The sequence below is a fragment of the Sardina pilchardus genome, chromosome 13 (assembly GCF_963854185.1).
Source record: "Sardina pilchardus chromosome 13, fSarPil1.1, whole genome shotgun sequence".
Classification (NCBI taxonomy): Eukaryota; Metazoa; Chordata; class Actinopteri; order Clupeiformes; family Clupeidae; genus Sardina; species Sardina pilchardus.
In genome coordinates, this window is record NC_085006.1 from 7,003,318 (window position 1) to 7,022,487 (window position 19,170).

General features: G+C 43.9%; 4 protein-coding genes and 5 non-coding genes across 10 annotated transcripts; 8 read left to right on the plus strand and 1 right to left on the minus strand.

Moving 5' to 3' along the window:
- The first annotated feature begins 452 nt into the window (after positions 1–452).
- On the plus strand, positions 453–4,924 carry rps3 (ribosomal protein S3). The gene is made up of 7 exons (XM_062552485.1): positions 453–597; positions 1,265–1,395; positions 2,270–2,363; positions 2,826–2,920; positions 3,283–3,470; positions 3,906–4,111; positions 4,858–4,924. Exons 1-6 carry the CDS (start codon positions 568–570, stop codon positions 4,106–4,108), a joined length of 741 nt encoding a protein of 246 aa, XP_062408469.1. The 5' UTR covers positions 453–567; the 3' UTR covers positions 4,109–4,111; positions 4,858–4,924.
- LOC134100276 (small nucleolar RNA SNORD15) lies at positions 2,034–2,183 on the plus strand. The gene has a single exon (XR_009941237.1). It is a non-coding gene; the product is annotated as a small nucleolar RNA SNORD15 (small nucleolar RNA).
- LOC134100286 (small nucleolar RNA SNORD15) lies at positions 2,446–2,594 on the plus strand. Its single transcript, XR_009941246.1, has one exon. It is a non-coding gene; the product is annotated as a small nucleolar RNA SNORD15 (small nucleolar RNA).
- LOC134100277 (small nucleolar RNA SNORD15) lies at positions 3,012–3,161 on the plus strand. Its single transcript, XR_009941238.1, has one exon. It is a non-coding gene; the product is annotated as a small nucleolar RNA SNORD15 (small nucleolar RNA).
- LOC134100285 (small nucleolar RNA SNORD15) lies at positions 3,656–3,804 on the plus strand. Its single transcript, XR_009941245.1, has one exon. It is a non-coding gene; the product is annotated as a small nucleolar RNA SNORD15 (small nucleolar RNA).
- Positions 4,424–4,572, plus strand: LOC134100287 (small nucleolar RNA SNORD15). Its single transcript, XR_009941247.1, has one exon. It is a non-coding gene; the product is annotated as a small nucleolar RNA SNORD15 (small nucleolar RNA).
- Positions 4,925–6,376: 1,452 nt separating the features above from the next.
- kctd14 (potassium channel tetramerization domain containing 14) lies at positions 6,377–7,920 on the plus strand. The gene is made up of 2 exons (XM_062552625.1): positions 6,377–6,509; positions 7,061–7,920. The coding sequence occupies exons 1-2, from the start codon at positions 6,444–6,446 to the stop codon at positions 7,727–7,729; spliced, it is 735 nt and encodes a 244-aa protein (XP_062408609.1). The 5' UTR covers positions 6,377–6,443; the 3' UTR covers positions 7,730–7,920.
- Positions 7,921–9,244: 1,324 nt separating this feature from the next.
- Positions 9,245–17,769, plus strand: ints4 (integrator complex subunit 4). Of its 2 annotated transcripts, none has more exons than XM_062552911.1 (23): positions 9,245–9,359; positions 10,100–10,297; positions 10,393–10,513; positions 10,599–10,705; positions 10,813–11,016; positions 11,101–11,151; positions 11,232–11,320; positions 11,456–11,576; positions 11,734–11,805; positions 11,960–12,134; positions 12,415–12,620; positions 13,068–13,210; positions 13,316–13,431; positions 13,806–13,939; positions 14,090–14,256; positions 14,563–14,656; positions 14,835–14,915; positions 15,028–15,158; positions 15,360–15,419; positions 15,517–15,676; positions 15,926–16,069; positions 16,310–16,430; positions 16,839–17,769. In XM_062552911.1, the coding sequence occupies exons 1-23, from the start codon at positions 9,303–9,305 to the stop codon at positions 17,024–17,026; spliced, it is 2,940 nt and encodes a 979-aa protein (XP_062408895.1). In that variant the 5' UTR covers positions 9,245–9,302; the 3' UTR covers positions 17,027–17,769. The 2 variants fall into 2 exon arrangements, with proteins under 2 accessions (XP_062408895.1, XP_062408896.1); XM_062552912.1 differs by having other exon boundaries at positions 10,396–10,513.
- Positions 17,410–18,803, minus strand: aamdc (adipogenesis associated, Mth938 domain containing). The gene is made up of 4 exons (XM_062552914.1): positions 18,655–18,803; positions 18,148–18,307; positions 17,963–18,058; positions 17,410–17,550 (listed from the first exon to the last, which is right to left on the minus strand). The coding sequence occupies exons 2-4, from the start codon at positions 18,277–18,279 to the stop codon at positions 17,410–17,412; spliced, it is 369 nt and encodes a 122-aa protein (XP_062408898.1). The 5' UTR covers positions 18,280–18,307; positions 18,655–18,803.
- Between the last annotated feature and the right edge of the window lie 367 nt (positions 18,804–19,170).

The window sequence follows — 19,170 nt, forward strand, 5'->3', positions numbered from 1 at the left end:
CCATTTAGTCCACGTGAAAATGTAAAAAATGATCCTGCTGTCACTGTCACATAAAAGTGTCTGCTGAATGAATAGCCTATGTTAAAGATTAGTAACCTGTTTAAACAGACTTAATGTTAACCATATCATTGCCTTCAGTGTATTTGTTTGTTCATTTTACCTATTGAAAATAAATAAAAAGTGATTTATTGTGAATATTGATGATTATTGCAACTAGCTGCACATAACAAGAACTTGCCCACCAGACTTAATCTGATCACAGTTGACAGCATAGGCCAACAACAGAGGCTAGGCCTATATGAATTCCATAGCCTCTGTTGAATGCTCCTTTACTTATTCAACCGTTTAACTGACACAAAAATCGCATATTACCACTGACAATTATGCAACCTCATTACCTAGCACCCAACAACACATCTGAAGGTGGAAGGTTTGCAGTTGTGAATATCTGTGAAACTACAACCACCATACGCCGTTGCATGCTCTCAGGAAGAAAATCAGAAAGCTTGGTATAAATCTACTTCCGCCTCAGAGGTCATTCCTTTCCTGTCTACGGCCTCCAGCAAGATGGCGGTGCAAATATCCAAGAAGAGAAAGGTTGGTTCAACATTTTGTATTTGTATGGTATTACGTGAGCGTTTTCTTCAAATACAGACATGTACATGTTCGCTATCATGTGTCGAATGCTTGTTAATGTTATCGTGTGATTCTGGTCAAGCTGTGTGTGAGGATTATTATAGATTCAGTCAGCACTGTTCGTCAACGCAAACATGGCAGGGTTGTAGCCCAAGCTAGCTACGTGTAGGTAGGCGCAGCATGTTATGTTGCTGCTCCAATATTTTTCGCGGATTGCGGTCTCTGTTACAAATGATATTGGAAGAAATGGGCTACGGCTAAACAGTGGGGTTTAAACACAACTTCTGACGGCCAGTTTGGCTGGAACGGAAATGTTGGCTATCATTCACTTGCTTCACTGGGCGAATTTAGCAGCTGATCTCTATTGCCGGCTAGCATGCTAAGTTGTAAGTTCAAGGCATTCATTGCAGTCCTAAATACCCCTAGTTGAATGACAGTTACTGATGGTATGTGAAGTCTTTTCTTTAAACTAACCAGGTTACTATTTACAAATTACCAGTGAACATTGATACATGGCCTGCTAGGCGAAGCAATATGGATGACGTTTGCTAGCATTAACTTGTACTGATGCGAGTCTAGTGTTGACTGTTAGCACACGCTAATAATCCTGCTTCTGGTTTGTTGGCAGTTTGTATCAGACGGCATCTTCAAAGCCGAACTGAACGAGTTCCTGACCCGCGAGCTCGCTGAGGATGGCTACTCTGGTGTGGAGGTCCGTGTCACTCCCACTAGGACAGAGATCATCATTCTTGCCACCAGGTAACGGAATTGTATTCTCACGTCGAACATGCACAATGCTTATGAGCAGTACTCAGTTGCCATGTATTCATGGGTTTCATCAGGTCCTTTTCCACAGGTGTATAAAATCAAGAACCTAGATTATGAATGCAGACTGCATGGTGCTTGATTAACCCACCTGTGGAAAGGGACCTGATGAAGCTCATGAATTGCTGTCAACATTGATAATTGAAAATAAGGGGAGATTTCCTGAAAATCTCACTTTAAATATGAGAATATTTCAGTTTCACTGTTGCCGTCTTAAAGCTGACGGCAATAATTCAGTTTACAGAACTGCTGCATTAACTAAACGAGGTGTGAAGTGGGTCTGGGGTTACTGCTTACAGATTGGCATCAAACATACTCACAACAACCAACTTATTTTTAAACTGTTTTGTTGGACGTGCAAGGGCATAGCAAGAGGTCTGATGTTAGGGCCAATGTTATGAGTAGTAAGATACAGGATTTTAGGGGGGGGATTAAAACGGAAAGACAACGGGTTAAAAACGGTAAAATACATGAGAAACCTGGAAAAAGCGGGAGCTTAGTGTAGTAAACATTTCAAGGATGTTTATACACGTGTGATGGTGTGATCTTCACATGTCCCACTCCCACATCCCCTTCAGTGATGATACGATGACGAGTCGGAAAAGGCCTTGCCCTCTCTCTGTGGCGACTGGCTTAGGGTCACGTTCTGTGGCTCTGAGTTTAGTCTCACAAAGGAGGGTGGCCTTTTCAGGTGAAGACATTGAGGCATTTGTCTGAGAAGGACTTGAATTTCGCCTGGAGATTTTGTGTAGGTAATCATTTGACATGTTTGCAAGTGTAATCAAATGACCCAATTCTATTTCATCAGGACGCAGAACGTCCTGGGAGAGAAAGGCCGTCGTATTAGAGAGCTGACTGCAGTTGTCCAGAAGAGGTTTGGCTTCCCAGAGGGTAGTGTGGAGGTAAGTGATGAATCTGTGGTCTTAACTTTGACATGAACTTGTTAGGCTAGTGGCCATCCAGAAACTCTTATGTAGGTCTTACCTTCAGTGATGATTCGATGACGAGTCGGAAATGGGCTCCGTCTCTTCTGTGGTGACTTGCTCAGGGTCACGTTCTGTGCCTCTGAGTTCAGCCCACAGAGGAGCGGGGTTTTTCTCAATTGAAGACATTGAGGCATTTGTCTGAGAAGGGTCTTGAACTTACTCCACATTTAGAAGAATTGAATTGGACAGGCATGTTTAGCTTGCTGCTCTGCTGATCAGATCTACAGTAGTAGTGTTCAGCCTCTGAGATTAGATAAGTGATTCTACACCATTATTTGTCATATTAAGGTTTTGGCACTGCGGGTGCTTTGTGAGAAATATATAAGATGCGTTCAGACTGACTCATGATTGTCAATTCACACCCCTATTTCTCCGTAGCTTTATGCTGAGAAAGTTGCCACCAGGGGTCTGTGCGCCATTGCCCAGGCTGAGTCTCTGCGTTACAAGCTGCTTGGAGGCCTGGCTGTCCGTAGGTAAGCATTAATTATTATTTTCATTTTTGATTAATGTCTAAGTAGAAAAGCATTGAGGGCCTGCCTCTTGCCTGTCCCACTCCCACTTCCCCTTCAGTGATGATACGATGACGAGTCGGAAAAGGCCTTGCCCTCACTCTGTGGCGACTGGCTTAGGGTCACGTTCTGTGGCTCTGAGTTTAGTCTCACAAAGGAGGGTGGCCTTTTCAGGTGAAGACATTGAGGCATTTGTCTGAGAAGGACCTGAATTTCCCCTGTAGTCTTTGTTCCCTATTGCCCATACGTATATGTATTAAATGGCTTTTAGCATCAGTTGTGTGCGCTTTACATTCCCTTCTCACGAGCTAACTCGCTGTTCTTAGGGCATGCTATGGTGTCCTGCGCTTCATCATGGAGAGTGGAGCCAAGGGTTGCGAGGTGGTTGTGTCTGGCAAGCTCAGGGGCCAGAGGGCCAAGTCCATGAAGTTTGTGGACGGCTTGATGATCCACAGCGGAGACCCCGTCAACTACTACGTCGACACCGCTGTCCGCCACGTCCTGCTCAGGCAGGGTAAGTCTGAGCAAGCAGGGTTGTTTGTTGCCACTTAGCCTAAACTTGTACCTGTCATGGATCAATTTCCTGTGCCAGTTATCATGCCTCTGAGGTGGTGCATGTTTCCTACATTTTGAATTCTGTCAAGTAATGATCTGATCCACCGTTATGTCAGTCGTACGTTGATTCTATGTAGAATTTCCCTTCAGTGATGATTCGATGACGAGTCGGAAATGGGCTCCGTCTCTTCTGTGGTAACTTGCTCAGGGTCACGTTCTGTGCCTCCGAGTTAAGCCCACATTGGAGCGGGGTCCTTCTCAGTTGAAGACATTGAGGCATTTGTCTGAGAAGGGTCTTGAACTTGCTTCACATGTAGAAGGATTGGACTGATTTTGCGTGTTTGGCTTGTTGCTCTGCTGCAGCATGTTCACTTCATATTGCTCTTCTCTGCAGGTGTGCTTGGCATCAAGGTCAAGATTATGCTGCCCTGGGATCCCAGCGGTAAGATCGGCCCCAAGAAGCCCCTGCCCGACCACGTCAGCATCGTGGAGCCCAAGGATGAGGTCCTCCCCACCACCCCCGTGTCTGAACAGAAGGGAGTCAAGCCTGACGCTCCTCCAGTCATGCCACAGGGTGCCCCTGTACCCACCGCATAAAGGGTGAGGATTTGTGATGGGTGATTGTTTACTGTGCCCTGGACTGATTTTTATGCATTTGATTGTTTTTGCTAGTGCTCTGTTGTCCGGCTCCTTGTGAGCGGATGGATTTGTAGGCGTGTGCCTCTTGTTTATGCAAGGGCAGAGTTTGAAGCATAGATTGATTTGCCTTAAGTGATCCTCATGGCCCAGAACAGGATGGTCATGAGCTTCAGCTGAGGATGGCCTATAAGCCTTTCAAAATGCAAAATGTTAGTTTTCTGATCCGTTGTTTTGCCAAACATTGCCATCCAGAAACTCTTATGTAGGTCTTCCCTTCAGTGATGATTCGATGACGAGTCGGAAATGGGCTCCGTCTCTTCTGTGGTGACTTGCTCAGGGTCACGTTCTGTGCCTCTGAGTTCAGCCCACAGAGGAGCGGGGTTTTTCTCAATTGAAGACATTGAGGCATTTGTCTGAGAAGGGTCTTGAACTTACTCCACATTTAGAAGAATTGAATTGGACAGGCATGTTTAGCTTGCTGCTCTGCTGATCAGATCTACAGTAGTAGTGTTCAGCCTCTGAGATTAGATACATGATTCTACACCATTATTTTTCAGAGTATGGTTCATTCCAAAAAAGTTACATTTAAGTACTGGCCTGCCCATGTGATTCCTACAGATCCAGTCAGCCTTATCATATAGGCAGTATGTTGACATTTATGCTGCTGGATCCTATCCACATTAACACTATTTTTGTCTCCTTTATAGGTCTGTGTCAATAGATGGACAGAACACCACCAGAATTTTCTGTACAAAATAAAAAATAAGAACAATGTTTTTGTGTTTATCCCTCCTTTTTTCCAGTTTTATTTATTTTTTTACTTGGGATAATTACTAAACCACCATAAACATTTCTATTAGGTTGCATTCACATGAGACTGGCCTGAACCCAAGTTCATTTGGACTGGTCATTTTGGTCATCTTCATGCAGTCAAGGTGATCTATGGTTTGTTGGAATTTTGGCACAGTTTCAGTGCTCTCTGTTCCAGAACCAGGAAATAAACTGCTGTTTTTGTGACTCAATTGCCAGGCAATTTTGGTGAAAGGAACGTGTTTAATCTAGCTTGATGTAATGTGAACAGAGACCTGCTGGGTCAGGGCTAGGGGGGAGTAATTGCTCTCAGATACGATCCAGTTAAACGAGCCTGGTGTGAAAGCAACCCAAGTCTGAGATCTGACACTTTTGAATTTCAGCTTTTGGGGCTTAGTAAGGAGATGCTGCATAGTTTCAGTGGAATTGGGAGAGAAATGTGGTGTTGATATCTGATCATTTTGAAGACGAGTGTAGTAACTGAGGGGATAGCAGCCTGCCCTCTAAATTAGATTTGTTGCAGTACCTGGCATGCAAGACTGGGAACCAGGTGATTCCAAGAACTCGTTTGATTTTGATTGGGTTAGCAAGGCCAGACCTTAAGGGGCGTAGATTTTGTAGCATTCAGTAATTCTGTCTACTGTATATGATGCCTAGATGACATAATGTAGACAAGAGGGTGAACCGTATTTAGACTTGTAGGTGGTCAACTAACACAATTCACATTTCCACATCTACGGTATCGGTATGTATGCACAGAGATGTACAAATTATCCAAAATGCACCAAGTAAAAGTAAAATTGATCGGTAAGAATACCACTCAGGTAAAAGTCCTAAAGCATCTATTATTTGCAGTACTTGAATATAAGTAGCCCATTATTAAACACTTTAATTTGGAAAGTACTAAAAGCTTTTGGGGCCAGATGAGATGACCACCCCCTCCCTTTGGTATTTAATGAGCAATAATGCGCTCAGATATTTAGAGCCTGAAAAAGGGTATGGCTGCCTTCATTTCCACTACTGCTTCCTTTTAGATGCCTATAATAAACCTTCTCACATGTTTAGAAAGGCAGCTACATGATTCCATAAACACACTTTGAAGTGAAGTATAGCCTAAGTAGGAAGTAAAATAAAAAATTAAATTTAAGATACTGATCATGCAAGGTGCATCATATGGTTACATTTTCTATGGAGGTGCCCTTTTTGAGAGTAGCCCACCACTCTATGCACTTATGAGTAAAATGCTATCGACTGGGATTTTAAAATCGGTACAATTTCCCTGTATCATATCAAATTGGTATCAATTTTGTTGTCTTCATCAAAATCTTTGGCGTCATATTTGGTGTCTGGCTCACTTGGGCTACATCTTACTAATGTCAAACGAGTTAACCAGAAGGCGTGGCTTAAACCCCATTGAAGAAGTAGGCCTACTGAAGGAAGCAGGTGAGTTCTACAAACACTCAGTGGAACTTACGCTGCGGAAATGAGCCTTCCCGACCTAAAATCTCCTCACATAAAACTTAGGCCGTCGTCTCCTGGTGTGCAGTTGGTAAGATCTTTTCTTCTGTGAATTATCACTTCTCAATTTATGTTGAAATAAAGATGGCTGTGTTCTCTTTGAAAAAAGAGAATCGATTTGGCACCTGTAAAGTAGCCTACAGCAGGCTATGCGTAAAAGTTGTGGACAGCTGTTTGGTCTAAATACGCGTTCATGACCATCAATGTCAATAATCGGAACCTAGCAAGTGCAGTTGGTCATTTGAAGTCTGAGGGTCAATAATTTGTTTGGTCCATCGCATGTAGCCTATATGATTCGATCAGGATCGGGTGTTCTGGTTGGATTAGATCCAGTGATTCAGCCTGTATGAAATTAAATAGCATGATTCTACTTGTCTATATCAAAAAAGGATACTCCAAAAAATTGAATTAAAATCCGAAGCTACTTATGAGGACCTGGTGCTGGCCCACCCATGTGAATCATACAGATGCAGTCAGCCTTATCATAAGCATACAAGTGTGGTTGTAATGAAGTGGCAAGTTAAACTATTTGATTAATCACGTTGATGATTTGTCATGTTTCTTTCAATTCATCATTCTTAGCCATCAGTTGTACAACTGAACATTGGAGGCCATGTATACAGCACCACCGTTGGTACCCTTAGGAAGATCCCAAATTCCAAACTGTATGAAATGTTCAGTGGTCCCTCCAAGCCTAAGACCGATGCAGAGGGACGATACTTCATTGACCGGGATGGCACATATTTCGGACTAATCCTTGAATACCTGCGAACCCAAGCTGTGCCCACCCGTCACGTGCAAGAGGTACGTCGTGAGGCCGTCTTCTATGAGCTGAAGCCTCTGGTCAAGGTGCTGGACGAGACGCCGCAGCTCTTTGGTGAGGCTGTGGGGAGGCAGCAGTTCCTGTCCCGGGTCCCCAACTACCAAGAGAATCTGGAGATCATCATCCGAGTGGCTCGGGCTGAAGCCATCGCTGCTCGCTACTCCACCATTATGGTGTGTGTGCTGAGGTCTGAGGAGGACCTGTCACGGTACAGAGATGCCATGAGCAGCCTGAACACAGAAAAAGAGTCGGTGGTGACCTTCGGGCCCTGGAAGGCCCCGGCCTCCGTTGAGGACCTGTTGGACTGCATCAAAATGGACATTGAGGCCAAAGGTTATAGAGTATCATTTGAGCCTCACAACACTGACAAAGGTTTCCTATTCAAGAGCTACGACTATTTTTACAAGCTGAATTTCAAGTGGTGGTGAATGGTGATTCAGCTCTGCTGACAGTAGTTAACAGCTACATGGCCATGAGCTCTGAATGGTTACTTTAATGTTACGTTGAGACTAGGTCAATACATGAAGTGTGTCAGCTTAGAGATTATACTTTGTTATTACATCTTTAAACTAACTGTTCATTTTAAAACTATTTTTCAATAACAACCTCTTTGTTTTAAGCTGTGTTTGTCCTTGTTGCTATAGCATACACCCTCGTCACATGGTTTTGGTTCAGCCCATCTACAGTAGCACTAGTATCCACCTTTGTTTAATATTGACATTAGATTGCAGTGCAGATGCTTTGCATTGCATAGCTTAAATACCACAACATATGTAGGTGTAAATGAAAAAGCCAGTTCAAGAAGTCATGAATGTAGACATAGTTAAGGTTCTGATGAAAGGGCCCAACATGTTCTTACCTCATATAAGACTTGAGTCAGATTTAAGAGGTATATTGAGAGAATCTGTAGTAGGCTACATCACTTACTACTTGATCATGATTGATTGTTAGAAAATAATCATCTGATGCGGTATATTTTGGCTAACTTGTATGAGTAGCACTGATGTTGTCCAATGTGCTGGATTGTCTGTTGGATTCTATGGGTTTTTTTTATGGAGGAGTTTTGTTCCCAAAGGCATGTTATTTAATCGTCTATCTCGGCTAATAGCAATAATTTTATAGTTAATGTTTTGATAAGATAAATCAAATAGCAATAAACCAATTACAGTTCCACTGAAATGACCTGGAAAACATAATTTTAAAAAAAATCATGAAAATGGAGAATATGGTGTTTTGGATCCAAACTCTTAATTTATAGTTGACTATGTGTCACATAGGGTCACTGGTATTTCTTGTGTACTCACTTATCAATAGGCTATTGTGCAAATATTGATAAATGCAAGCTAGTTGAACTAGCAGGCTATGTACATGTACAATACTATTCCACTTTGTATTAAGGTATATTTATAGCTACCCATCACACTATATGATCATGGTATTTTTTGTTTGTATTAGGTAAAGGCACATTTGTGAAGCCTAGCTCTTTGCATGCAGCCTGCTAGAGTGGGGTTTTTGTAATACTGTGATGATATCTGTCTGTGAAATAGAGCTATATGGCTCTTTGTACCATGAGGTTTCCATTGTGAACATTAATTATTATTATTATTATTATTTTATTATTATTATTATTATTATTATTATTATTATTATTATTATTATTATTAACTAATTAAGCTATTATTATTAACTGATTTGCTCATTTTATCATTAAAACATTTTACTTCCATTTCACTTGTGGAATATGACAATGGTTTGAACCAGTAAAACAATGTTTACAGATAGATGGTACACGGCTGTGAATGGACTTCATGTTTGATTTAGGCCAAAATAAGATGCAAGCAGCACATTTGATTTTGAAGATTTGTGACTCTTCTTGTCCACATGATGGCAGTGCTGCGACTTCTTTGGCCAACTACGGAAGGTCGCGCAAGACAAACAGAACAACGTATGTGACTACAAGGTGTTATCGCGGGGGTTTGCACACTGTTGTCAGTCATTCTGATGATGGCAGCCCATTTGAAGAAGCGAGTTTACGAGGAATTTTCCAAAGTTGTACAGGTATGTATGCTGGATATCTATGAAACGTGGAAAGGAAGCAATCTGATTAGACTTTCAGCCATTATCTTCATTGGGGACAGCTTGTTCTTGGCTGGCGAAGTTAGCTTCCTAGCTAGCTTACTTATGCTAATTGTCTTTTGCCAGTGTCGGTCCTGGTAAAAGACAATTTTATTGGCAGCAGTCGACGAGTTACTTCCAGAGTAGGTAGCTAGAACACTTTTATTAAGTCTGTGTCATAAGAGATGCATAATATGTGGTTTGGGACCATCTGTTTTAAATACCATGGTCAATATGAGTTCGCGTTAGCGATGCGCGGATAGCTAACTGTTGTTTAGTGCTGCTAAGACAGTGTCATGATCATAGACATATCATAGACATAAAGTTCCAAAGAAAACAGGAATCTAGAGAATACGATAAACTAATATCAGTAAAGCTTTAACCAATGAAGACGCCAGGGGTCAATACATTGTTGTCTCGGTGTTTGTAGTCCTACTAGTAATACTTCTCCAAACAGTCATAAACATAACATGTCAGCTATGGGCGCTGTAAGACATGTCAGATGTTGAGCAGTTTTGTCTCGTCAACCAACGCATTTCTGTCCTTTTCAACGTTACGTATGATAACTTGTTAAACAAGAACATCAATCATCCAAACCTTCGACAGTTATGGTTTGTTGGAAAAGTTGCTGCTAGTGGTTGAACACGAAATAACTCTCATCTAACTTATCCTGTATCTCCTAGCAACATCCCCTTGAAGAGGTTCCTGCTAAAAAGCTCCGATTGACCAAGCCCAGCAAGTCTGCGGCGCTTCACTTGGATCTGTGCAAGGCTACCAATCCCACAGATGCTCTGCAATACTTGCTACAGTTTGCCCGCAAGACAGTGGAGGCAGAGAGTGTAGAGGGAGTAGCACGCATTCTTTTGGAACACTACTATAAGGTGAGAACCAAGGAGAAGGATATTTTCTTTTATTTCATAATAAGCTAAATAAATATACTGATTTTTACGTTGTTATTTTGATTTCACATCTCTAGCAGGAGACGGACACTTCAGTGCGGCTAAAGATTGCTTCCCTTCTTGGGTTGCTGTCCAAAACACAAGGGTTCTCCCCAGATTGCATAGTAGATGATGCCATAAGTACACTCAACAATGAAAGTGAGCTGTTTTTTGCTGTTTGACCCTTTTTTTTGGTATACGTATAGATGTTTTCTTCAGTAATGATGATGATCCTTACCTGCAGAGTCCCACCAGGTCCTGGCCCAGCTGTTGGACACTCTGCTCGTCATTGGCACCCAGCTTCCAGACACTGTGGCCATCACCCAGAGACTGATAGAGGTGGCATGCAAGGTACTGACAATAAGTTGACCAAATATTTTGCTTTTGCTTTGGGAAACATTGTTTGTCAAACATGCTGTTATTATTCTCTGACTTTTTCTGTGTGATTTTTCGAACAGCATCTGTCAGACACGTACTTTGGAGTGAGGAACAAGTGCCTTCAGCTTCTGGGCTGCCTTGGGACTGTGGACAAGCCGCTGACCAAAGAGAGTGAAGCAACGACAGGGACATCAGGAGCCCCTGCAAGAGACGTTCAGAGTGTCATCAGCGATTACTTTGGTGATCAGGATCCAAGAGTCAGGACAGCTGCCATCAAAGCTATGGTAAGTTAATGAACGGGAATAATATGATGTGCAATCTGGTGCAAATGGAAGATTCTGAATACCTGTTTCCTTTGTCTTCTGAAGTTGCAACTTCACGACAGAGGGATGAAAATTCAGCAGACCATCTATAATCAGGTAAATGATGGTTACCAGAATACAGTTTTCAGTTGTATTGTTTAGTTCTGCCTAGTCATGCAATTTCACAACAATTGTAGGCCTGTAAGCTGTTGAATGATGACTACGAGCAAGTCCGCTCAGCTGCAGTACAGATGGTGTGGGTTCTAAGTCAACTTTATGCAGAGAGGTAATATGACACGATCATGCTCTAAGTCATCTGTCCACCATGGTCACATTATTTTACTGCCTTTTTTCTCGATCGTTGAACGGAATATAATTGTCCTCATTTGTGTGTTCTTCCTCTCTCAAAACCACAAAACAGCATTGTTCCCATACCGTCATCAAATGAGGAGATCCGGCTGGTGGACGACTCGTTTGGAAAAATCTGCCACATGGTCAGTGACGGATCATGGGTGGTCAGGGTCCAGGCTGCCAAACTTTTGGTGAGGAGCACACTGCGTCCTCTACGCCATGTTATGTCCTATCTGATAACCCTCTTGAGTGCCGCCGAGCATTTTGAATTACATTTGCATAATATGTGTTTGGAAATATATTAGTCATCAGTGATTCATCCATAGATACCTTTGATCTTCCTCACAGGGGTCTATGCTTCAGGTCAGCCCCCACTTCCTGGAACAGACATTAGACAAGAAACTGATGTCAGACCTTCGGGTACGTCACTGTTTGGTTTACCCCATGATGTTTTTATCACAGGCCTAATAGAATACACCTGCAAAATGACATAGTTTTCAACACAGTATGAGATCTCCTCTTGTACATGCAGTATGTGTTGCGTAAACAAAGTCTCTTGTTAAATCCCCTCCAGAGGAAGCGCACAGCCCATGAGCGGGCGAAAGAGCTCTACGCCTCAGGAGAGTTCTCCTCTGGCCGAAGGTGGGCAGATGACGCTCCAAAGGAGAAGGTGGACACCTCTGGGGTGAACCTGATTGACTCAGGGGCCTGCGGTGCCTTTGTGCACGGCCTAGAGGATGAAATGTATGGTGAGTGTGACTTATTAGAAACATGCGGTCACTAAACAGGTGATTGGACTAATTCGTTATTGGTTCTAACAGAGGTAGTGCTTTCATTGTAGTCATTTTTCTGTTGCCAAAATTCAGTATCGAATTATATGTACTTTGAGGTTAGAGCTCAAATATAACATAACATGATGGTAATGTTGTGCCATTGAAAACATTTAATCTTTCTTCGTCGATTTTGTAGATATGTTGACTATGAATGAGTAGTATGATGCCAAGTAACCTTCTGAAATGTCTCCAACAGAGGTGAGGACTGCCTCTGTCGAGGCCCTGTGCTTGCTGGCCCAGTCCTCTGCCGGCTTTGCGGAGAAGTGCCTGGACTTCCTGGTGGACATGTTCAACGACGAAATCGAAGAGGTGCGGCTGCAGTCCATCCACGCGCTCAGACAGATCTCCATCCACATCACCCTCAGGGAGGACCAGCTGGACACGGTGCTCGCTGTGCTCGAGGTCAGACTCTGCTCTTTTACGTTTACATGTATTCACTTACAATTGGAGAGCAATCAAGGTATAGTGCAAACAGGAGACGTTAGTGTAACTATAGACTGGGTAAATCCAGACCGATCTGTCGGCGATTGGATTTCGCCCTGCAGCTCAGGCTGGAAACCTGCACATATTTATCTCTCCTGGTTCCTTTCCACATTTGCTGGAACCAATCAACCAAACTGGCTTATCCACCAGGTGCACCAGGATCGTTGGTCTGATTGATTGAAGGACTATCCAAGCGTAGAGACTAGACAGTCATTTGAACTTTGCCCATTGATAACGCCTCTTGTGCAGTAGAAATACAGTGCAGACTCCCCAGACTAATATTGAATCTCAAAAGATTAAAAAGTCTGGTGATAGCCGGGCTAGTGTAACTAGAGACTCTATGCATGTTTTGACCTTTGAACCCAGGACTCTTCTCGGGATATCCGCGAGGCCCTGCACGAGCTGCTGTGCTACACCAACGTCTCCACCAAGGAGTGCATCCAGCTGGCACTGCTGGAGCTGCTCAAGAACCTCACCAAGTACCCCACCGACCGCAACTCTGTATGGAAGTGAGTCAGCACAGACTACAGAAGACAGAATGTCTGGGTCAATCGCTGTGTTCTCCGATGTCTGTTATATTTTCTTATCTTTTGGTCTTTTTCTTGGGTGTGTAGATGTCTGAAGTTCCTTGGTGTGCGCCACCCAACCCTGGTTCTACCTCTGGTTCCTGAGCTGCTGAGCACGCACCCATACTTTGACACCCCAGAGCCAGACATGGATGACCCAGCTTGTATCCTTCCCACCTCACACTGTTTAACTCCACCAACAAAAGTTTTTGTGGCGCAGCAGGCTACAGTGCTCGTACTATATGCGGGTCTGAGTGCCCACGGGGACCCAGGTTCGAATCCGGCCTGCGGTCATGTCCCGATCACACCCCATCTCTCTCTCCCACTTGTTTCCTGTCTACTCTTCACTGTACTATAACAATAAAGGCAAAAAGGCAACAAAAAAAAATACTTTAACAAACGCACAGTTTTAGTAAGGTTACTGGTTACTTTTGGGACTTCACACTTGTGTATTCATAGAGTTGTTTTACTGTCAATGACATGTTCCACATCCACATGGAGCAGAACCCAGAGTTTGTCCTTAACAGTCTCCGTCAAGATATTGCTGTGCTGGTGCTGGTCTTCAACGCAGCCAAGTCCTGCCCAACCATGTCGGCACTGTTCTCAGACCACACTTTCCGACACTATGCATACCTGCGAGACAGTCTCTCCCATCTGGTGCCTCAGTTGCGGGTGAGGGGACACATTTGCCTTCACAAAGAATGCTACATGTGTATATCTACTTTATGTGTCATGTTTTTGTCTTTGATTAAGGTGTGGGAAGATTTGCTGGATATTTCCTGGGGTTTGACCTCACCATCTAATTTTCTGTGTGTGCTGTAGCTGCCGGGGAAGAAGCTGACGTCAGGGATTGGTTCGGAGGCGTGTGGGCCGGGCTCGGGCAGCGTGGAGTCGGCCCGCCTCTTCCTGCAGGACAGCATGGCTCACGTCAGCATGCTCCAGAGTCTGGAGGCACCAGGGGCCCAGGACCTGCTCGACTTCACCATCAGGTACAGAAGGCAGCTGTGTTGCATCCTATAGCGGGTAACCATGGTGATTTGTGGATGAGCAGCGAATGGAAAGTTGGTAAAACTTAAATGCCTTGAAATACAATCTCAGGGGAGGATGTGGTAGTAGGATGTAGGACATTGAATAAGGAAAGTGTAATTTCATTCAGCTCTGTGTCTTGGGTGTTTAGGTTCTTGATGGCAAATAAAGCTAGTTTTTATCTGGATATTATTATTATTTTTGTAATTACAACCTGATGATTACATACATGCCAATGGGATTGTTGTTGCTTTTGGTTTTGGTTCCAGAGATCTGCAGAGGTTGGGGGAGCTGCAGAGTGAGCTGGCCGGCTCGGCAGACTTCTGTGCCACCTACCTGCGCTGCCAGCTGCTGCTTACAAAGGTAAAGGTACACACGCCACACGCCTCATGTTTTGAACAACTGATATCAATGTTAATGACCGTTATCTCATAGTAATAAATTTGTCTGTGATAAAATGACACTATATGTTCTGACGTACGTGTGTGTGTGTGTGTGTGTATGTGTGTGTGTGTGTGTGTGTGTGTGTGTGATAAATCAGGCCCTGCAGGAGAAGCTTTGGAACATGGCTGTTCCTCTGTGCCTGAAGCAGAACGCAATGGCATCAGCTGCAGTCAAACAGGTGATGGTGCTCTATATGCTACAAACACACATACATACATGTAATGCTGATTAGTTTTGAAATGAGTTGATATATTGCATTGCTCATGTTGGTCATGTTGGTGTTGTGTTAGATCCTGGAGGAGACGTACAAGCTGGAGTTCCTGTACAGCGGGCTGGAGACGCGCCAGGTGGCCACCATTCACCATGTCCGCCTGCAGGCCAAAGCCTTACAGCTGGTGCTCACTGCCCGCACCAAACGAGGGTTAGGACTCTCACTCAGTCATGCCCTCATACACACACACACACACACACACACACACACACACACACACACACACACACACACACACACACACACACACACACACACACACATTTCCTATATACTATACTTAACATCACTGTTCATTGAAGAACATCTCCTACCTTATTTCTTACATTATGTTTCCTATCTCTACTGCAGGGTGGACCCCCTCATTGGTATCAGTGAGAAGTTCATCCAGGAAGTGGAATCATTCCAGAGGTATTTCCCTCCTCACTTAAATTGACATTGTTGGTATTTTTTTCTTAATTGGTTAAGACATTCATTTAATTTTGCCCTCTCTTGCTGTTGTTGACAGGCTCTTTATGTCTGAGCTGCCCCACTTCCAGGAGAGTTTTGTGGAGAAGCTGCTGGAGGTGATGCCTAGGCTCGTGGCCTGTAAGCCCCTGGACCTGGTGAAGATCCTCCAAACCACCCTCAGACAGAGCGGCTTCCTGCACCTGAAAATCCCTGAGCAGGTCCATATCTACATGCATATAACCTGAAAATGTTTCTTACTCAGACGTGTGGCGCGATAGCTAAGAAACCACACCAGAGTGTCAGTCATGCTTAAGTTTGAATTTCCCCTTGGGGATCAATAAAACATCCATCCATCCATCTCCAGCTGTACTGGTGGAGTTCCTGTGTGTGTGGTTGGGACTTAAAGGAAACTTTAGAATTCTGCTTCATTTAGGATTTTTATGACTTTTTATCTCTGCTCCTACCAGATCCAACGTGCTTCTGCCACCATCATCGAGCCGACAGGCGAGTCAGACAATCCGCTGCGCTTCACAACAGGCCTGGTGGTGGCGCTAGACATCGATGCCACGCTGGAGCATGTGCAGGAGCCTCAAAACACAGTCAAAGTCCAGGTCAGGGCTCGCTTCCCTTCCTTCCTTCTTTCCGTCTCTTTCCTTTGTGCTCTGGAACAATCTTTTGTGTCCTTAATCCTCTGGTTTGTACAGTAAATCCAATCTCAACAAAATCAAGCTCTGTTCAGTCAGTCTTTTCACCTCAGATTATGCGACTAATGGTGTTCATACCCTATAGTTGTTTATTTTGCATTGACGTGCTTGATTCCCTAACACTGTTGCTCCTTAACATTTCTGTAGGTGTTGTATCCTGATGGGCAGGCCCACATTATTCATCCCAAACCAGGAGACTTCAGACACCCTGGGCCTGGGCGTGTCCGCCTCATCACCCAGGTGTACCTCTCCCATTCAGCCTGGACAGGTAACGACCTCCAGCAGAAGAGTGTCTCAGTATGAGCTGCTTCATGTGTGTGGTACATGGGGCTTAGTGCTCCCTTGAATCCTGGCAGGGACCACTAGGAGGATATAAATAGACCCACGCTGTTGCCAAGGAGGCAGTTCTGCGGCCCACTGCTATTATTTTGATGGGAGTTGGAAGCAAGTAGCCGTAGATCTACTCGTACGCGTCTTCCAAATTGGCTACCATTGTGTTACATAGCAGTAGAAAATGTGAAGGTCAACACATCTGGACTGGACAATCCTCCTATGAGTATATTACTGTGAAGAAAGCATTTGCTTAGAGTACTTTTGTTGTATTATTACAATGCTCTTGACCTAAGCCGACTGTTTGTTTCTCTGGCACAACCTTTCCCATATTTTCTGTTCACAGAACCTTGTCAGATTGAGGTGAGGTTACTACTGGCCTACAGCTCCAGCACCAGCAAGCTGTCCAGCCCTAAGCCTGCATGGAACGAGAGTACGGAGGGGCTTCCTCAGACCGAGAGCTCCATAGAAGGCACCATCCCACTCAGCAAGCCCGTGAAAGTGTTCATCATGCCCAAGCTGGCTCGCCGTTGAAACCGGTCACTCTGAGCTGAGTTGTCAGCTAGGACAGTAAAACTGGAGAGAGTTGGGGTCATAAGAGACAGTGATGAGACTCAATGGACAAACGTAGCCGTGCTCGCTTGTACTGACCACCCCTTTAACTTCTGAAGTGAAAGTTTGTTGTTTTAAAAGTCAAATAGATTCATTTTTGTATCACTGCAAAGATAGCTCTTTGGATCAATGGTCAAAAAGTCAGACTGCGCAAAAATAGATTTTTATTTGTTATAATTGATCAAATAAACAAGTGCTGTGTAAAACTATTTTTCTGAAAAGAAAGCTCCAAATAGAGTTTGTCAATCGTTCGTCAGATTGAGATGGAAATCACAGGCCCTGATGTGTCGATGTTGGCAGCATAATCAGCAGGTGGAGTGAAAGACCCCTCCCACCTTTGCCCCCTGCCCGGCCAGGTTGTTGTACTCTTTCACAGCCTTCTCCGTCTGGAACACTTTAACGTCCACCCCCTTCTGCCTCACGTAGTCCAGAGTGCTTGATGGCACCTACAACCGAAATGAATGGTCATGGAATTCAGTACAGGTAGATGATGGGCGGGGTAAGTGCCATGTGTTGTTTGTTTTGTTTTTATTTATCTGAAATTATTTTCTGCAAAGGAGTTTTTACCAGAATTCATACAGGTCTTTGGGGGATTTTTGATGCAACCACTTTGTAGTATGTCATTACATTGTATTTTGATAAATACTTATGCAGGCTTGTCTTTATTGAGTTTGAACAGTGTGATGTCTACCGGTACCTGTGAGAATTTCAGTTTGTTGCACCAAAATCAATATCTAGGTAGGGCCAGGAAATAACTGCAGATCTTAGGGGACACAATGATTACATATAGCACTGCACAAAATGAGAAATGCTCCTATGGAATGGACAAAAGACATTGTATTACTTGAGTCCCTCTACCTGCAGTGCTTCACTCATGCCTCTGCCAATCACCAGTGTCTCCACGCCCTTCTTCAGGATCTCCTCCAGGTCAGCGGGTTGGACACCTGGGGAGTGCTGGACAGGGGGAATAGTTGTGCGTTTAGATTATGTACGGATATAAATGCACTTTTTGTATGCTAGTTGTTCAACTGTATTGAACTCACGTCTGTCCCAGTCTCTCTCCAGTCCCATGCACGGCTTCCTCCTGGCCATACTTTGCAGTCTTTGTAGCCTGTGGCGCAGCCCTTTACCTTCATGTGTCCCCAAGAGATGGACGCTATCTCTGGGGAGGACATTTGACAAGTAGGCCTGGTGATGGTTTATCTAAGAGGAAGTAATAAACCACAGTAGATATGGATATAACCTCGTTAGTTCTCCGGTAGAGTTTCTGTAAACAAAAATGCTAGCCTACTTGACGGCTTTCCATTCGCCTGTTTAATATACAATTGCTACTTTTTTTTACCGTTTCACCGCATGATTACTAATCAAATTGAATTAGACAGGCTCCATGCATGGTGTCTTTATTGCCAAGAACTTATTTTGAGACATATCGTTACGCGATCAGGCTACTTGCCCACTTCACACTTGCTGAGCGTGTCGCTCGTTGAAATTATGGTGTGTGCTGTTTTTTATGCCTAAGACACGTATGTTACTATTTGGCCGTAGCCTACCTGAGGAAAAATCCGGTCGTTAACCGCGAAGTTGTTTGACTGGCGAGCAGGTTGAGAGCCTTCACTCCTGTTGAAAAGTGATCATAAGACAACAAAGGTTCTGCATTGAGGGACACACCCACCCAGCGACGTCAAGTGCTGCAAACCAATCACATTGCATTTGACCGGCCCAACACTGACACAGCCTGTGGGAGTCAGCGTGGATTTTAATCTACCTGACCCGCTCTGTCAATAGCAGCGTCACGATTATATTACTGTGCATATACATGGCAAATTAAAAATGTATCATGTGTAAAACTAGGTTCCCAAAAGAAACAGTTTGTCCATTGCTACATTTTCACATAATAAACACCCATATCATCCCTGGTGAAAGGGTTACATGCTTATTAGCAATCAAACATTCACAAGTTATTAAAAACTTGAATTGCCAGTGGTTGTGGGGTCTATGAACCCGTTGATAACGAATGATGCTATGCTGGCGCAGTGAATTGTGGGCAGTTCTCGGTCCTCCCAACT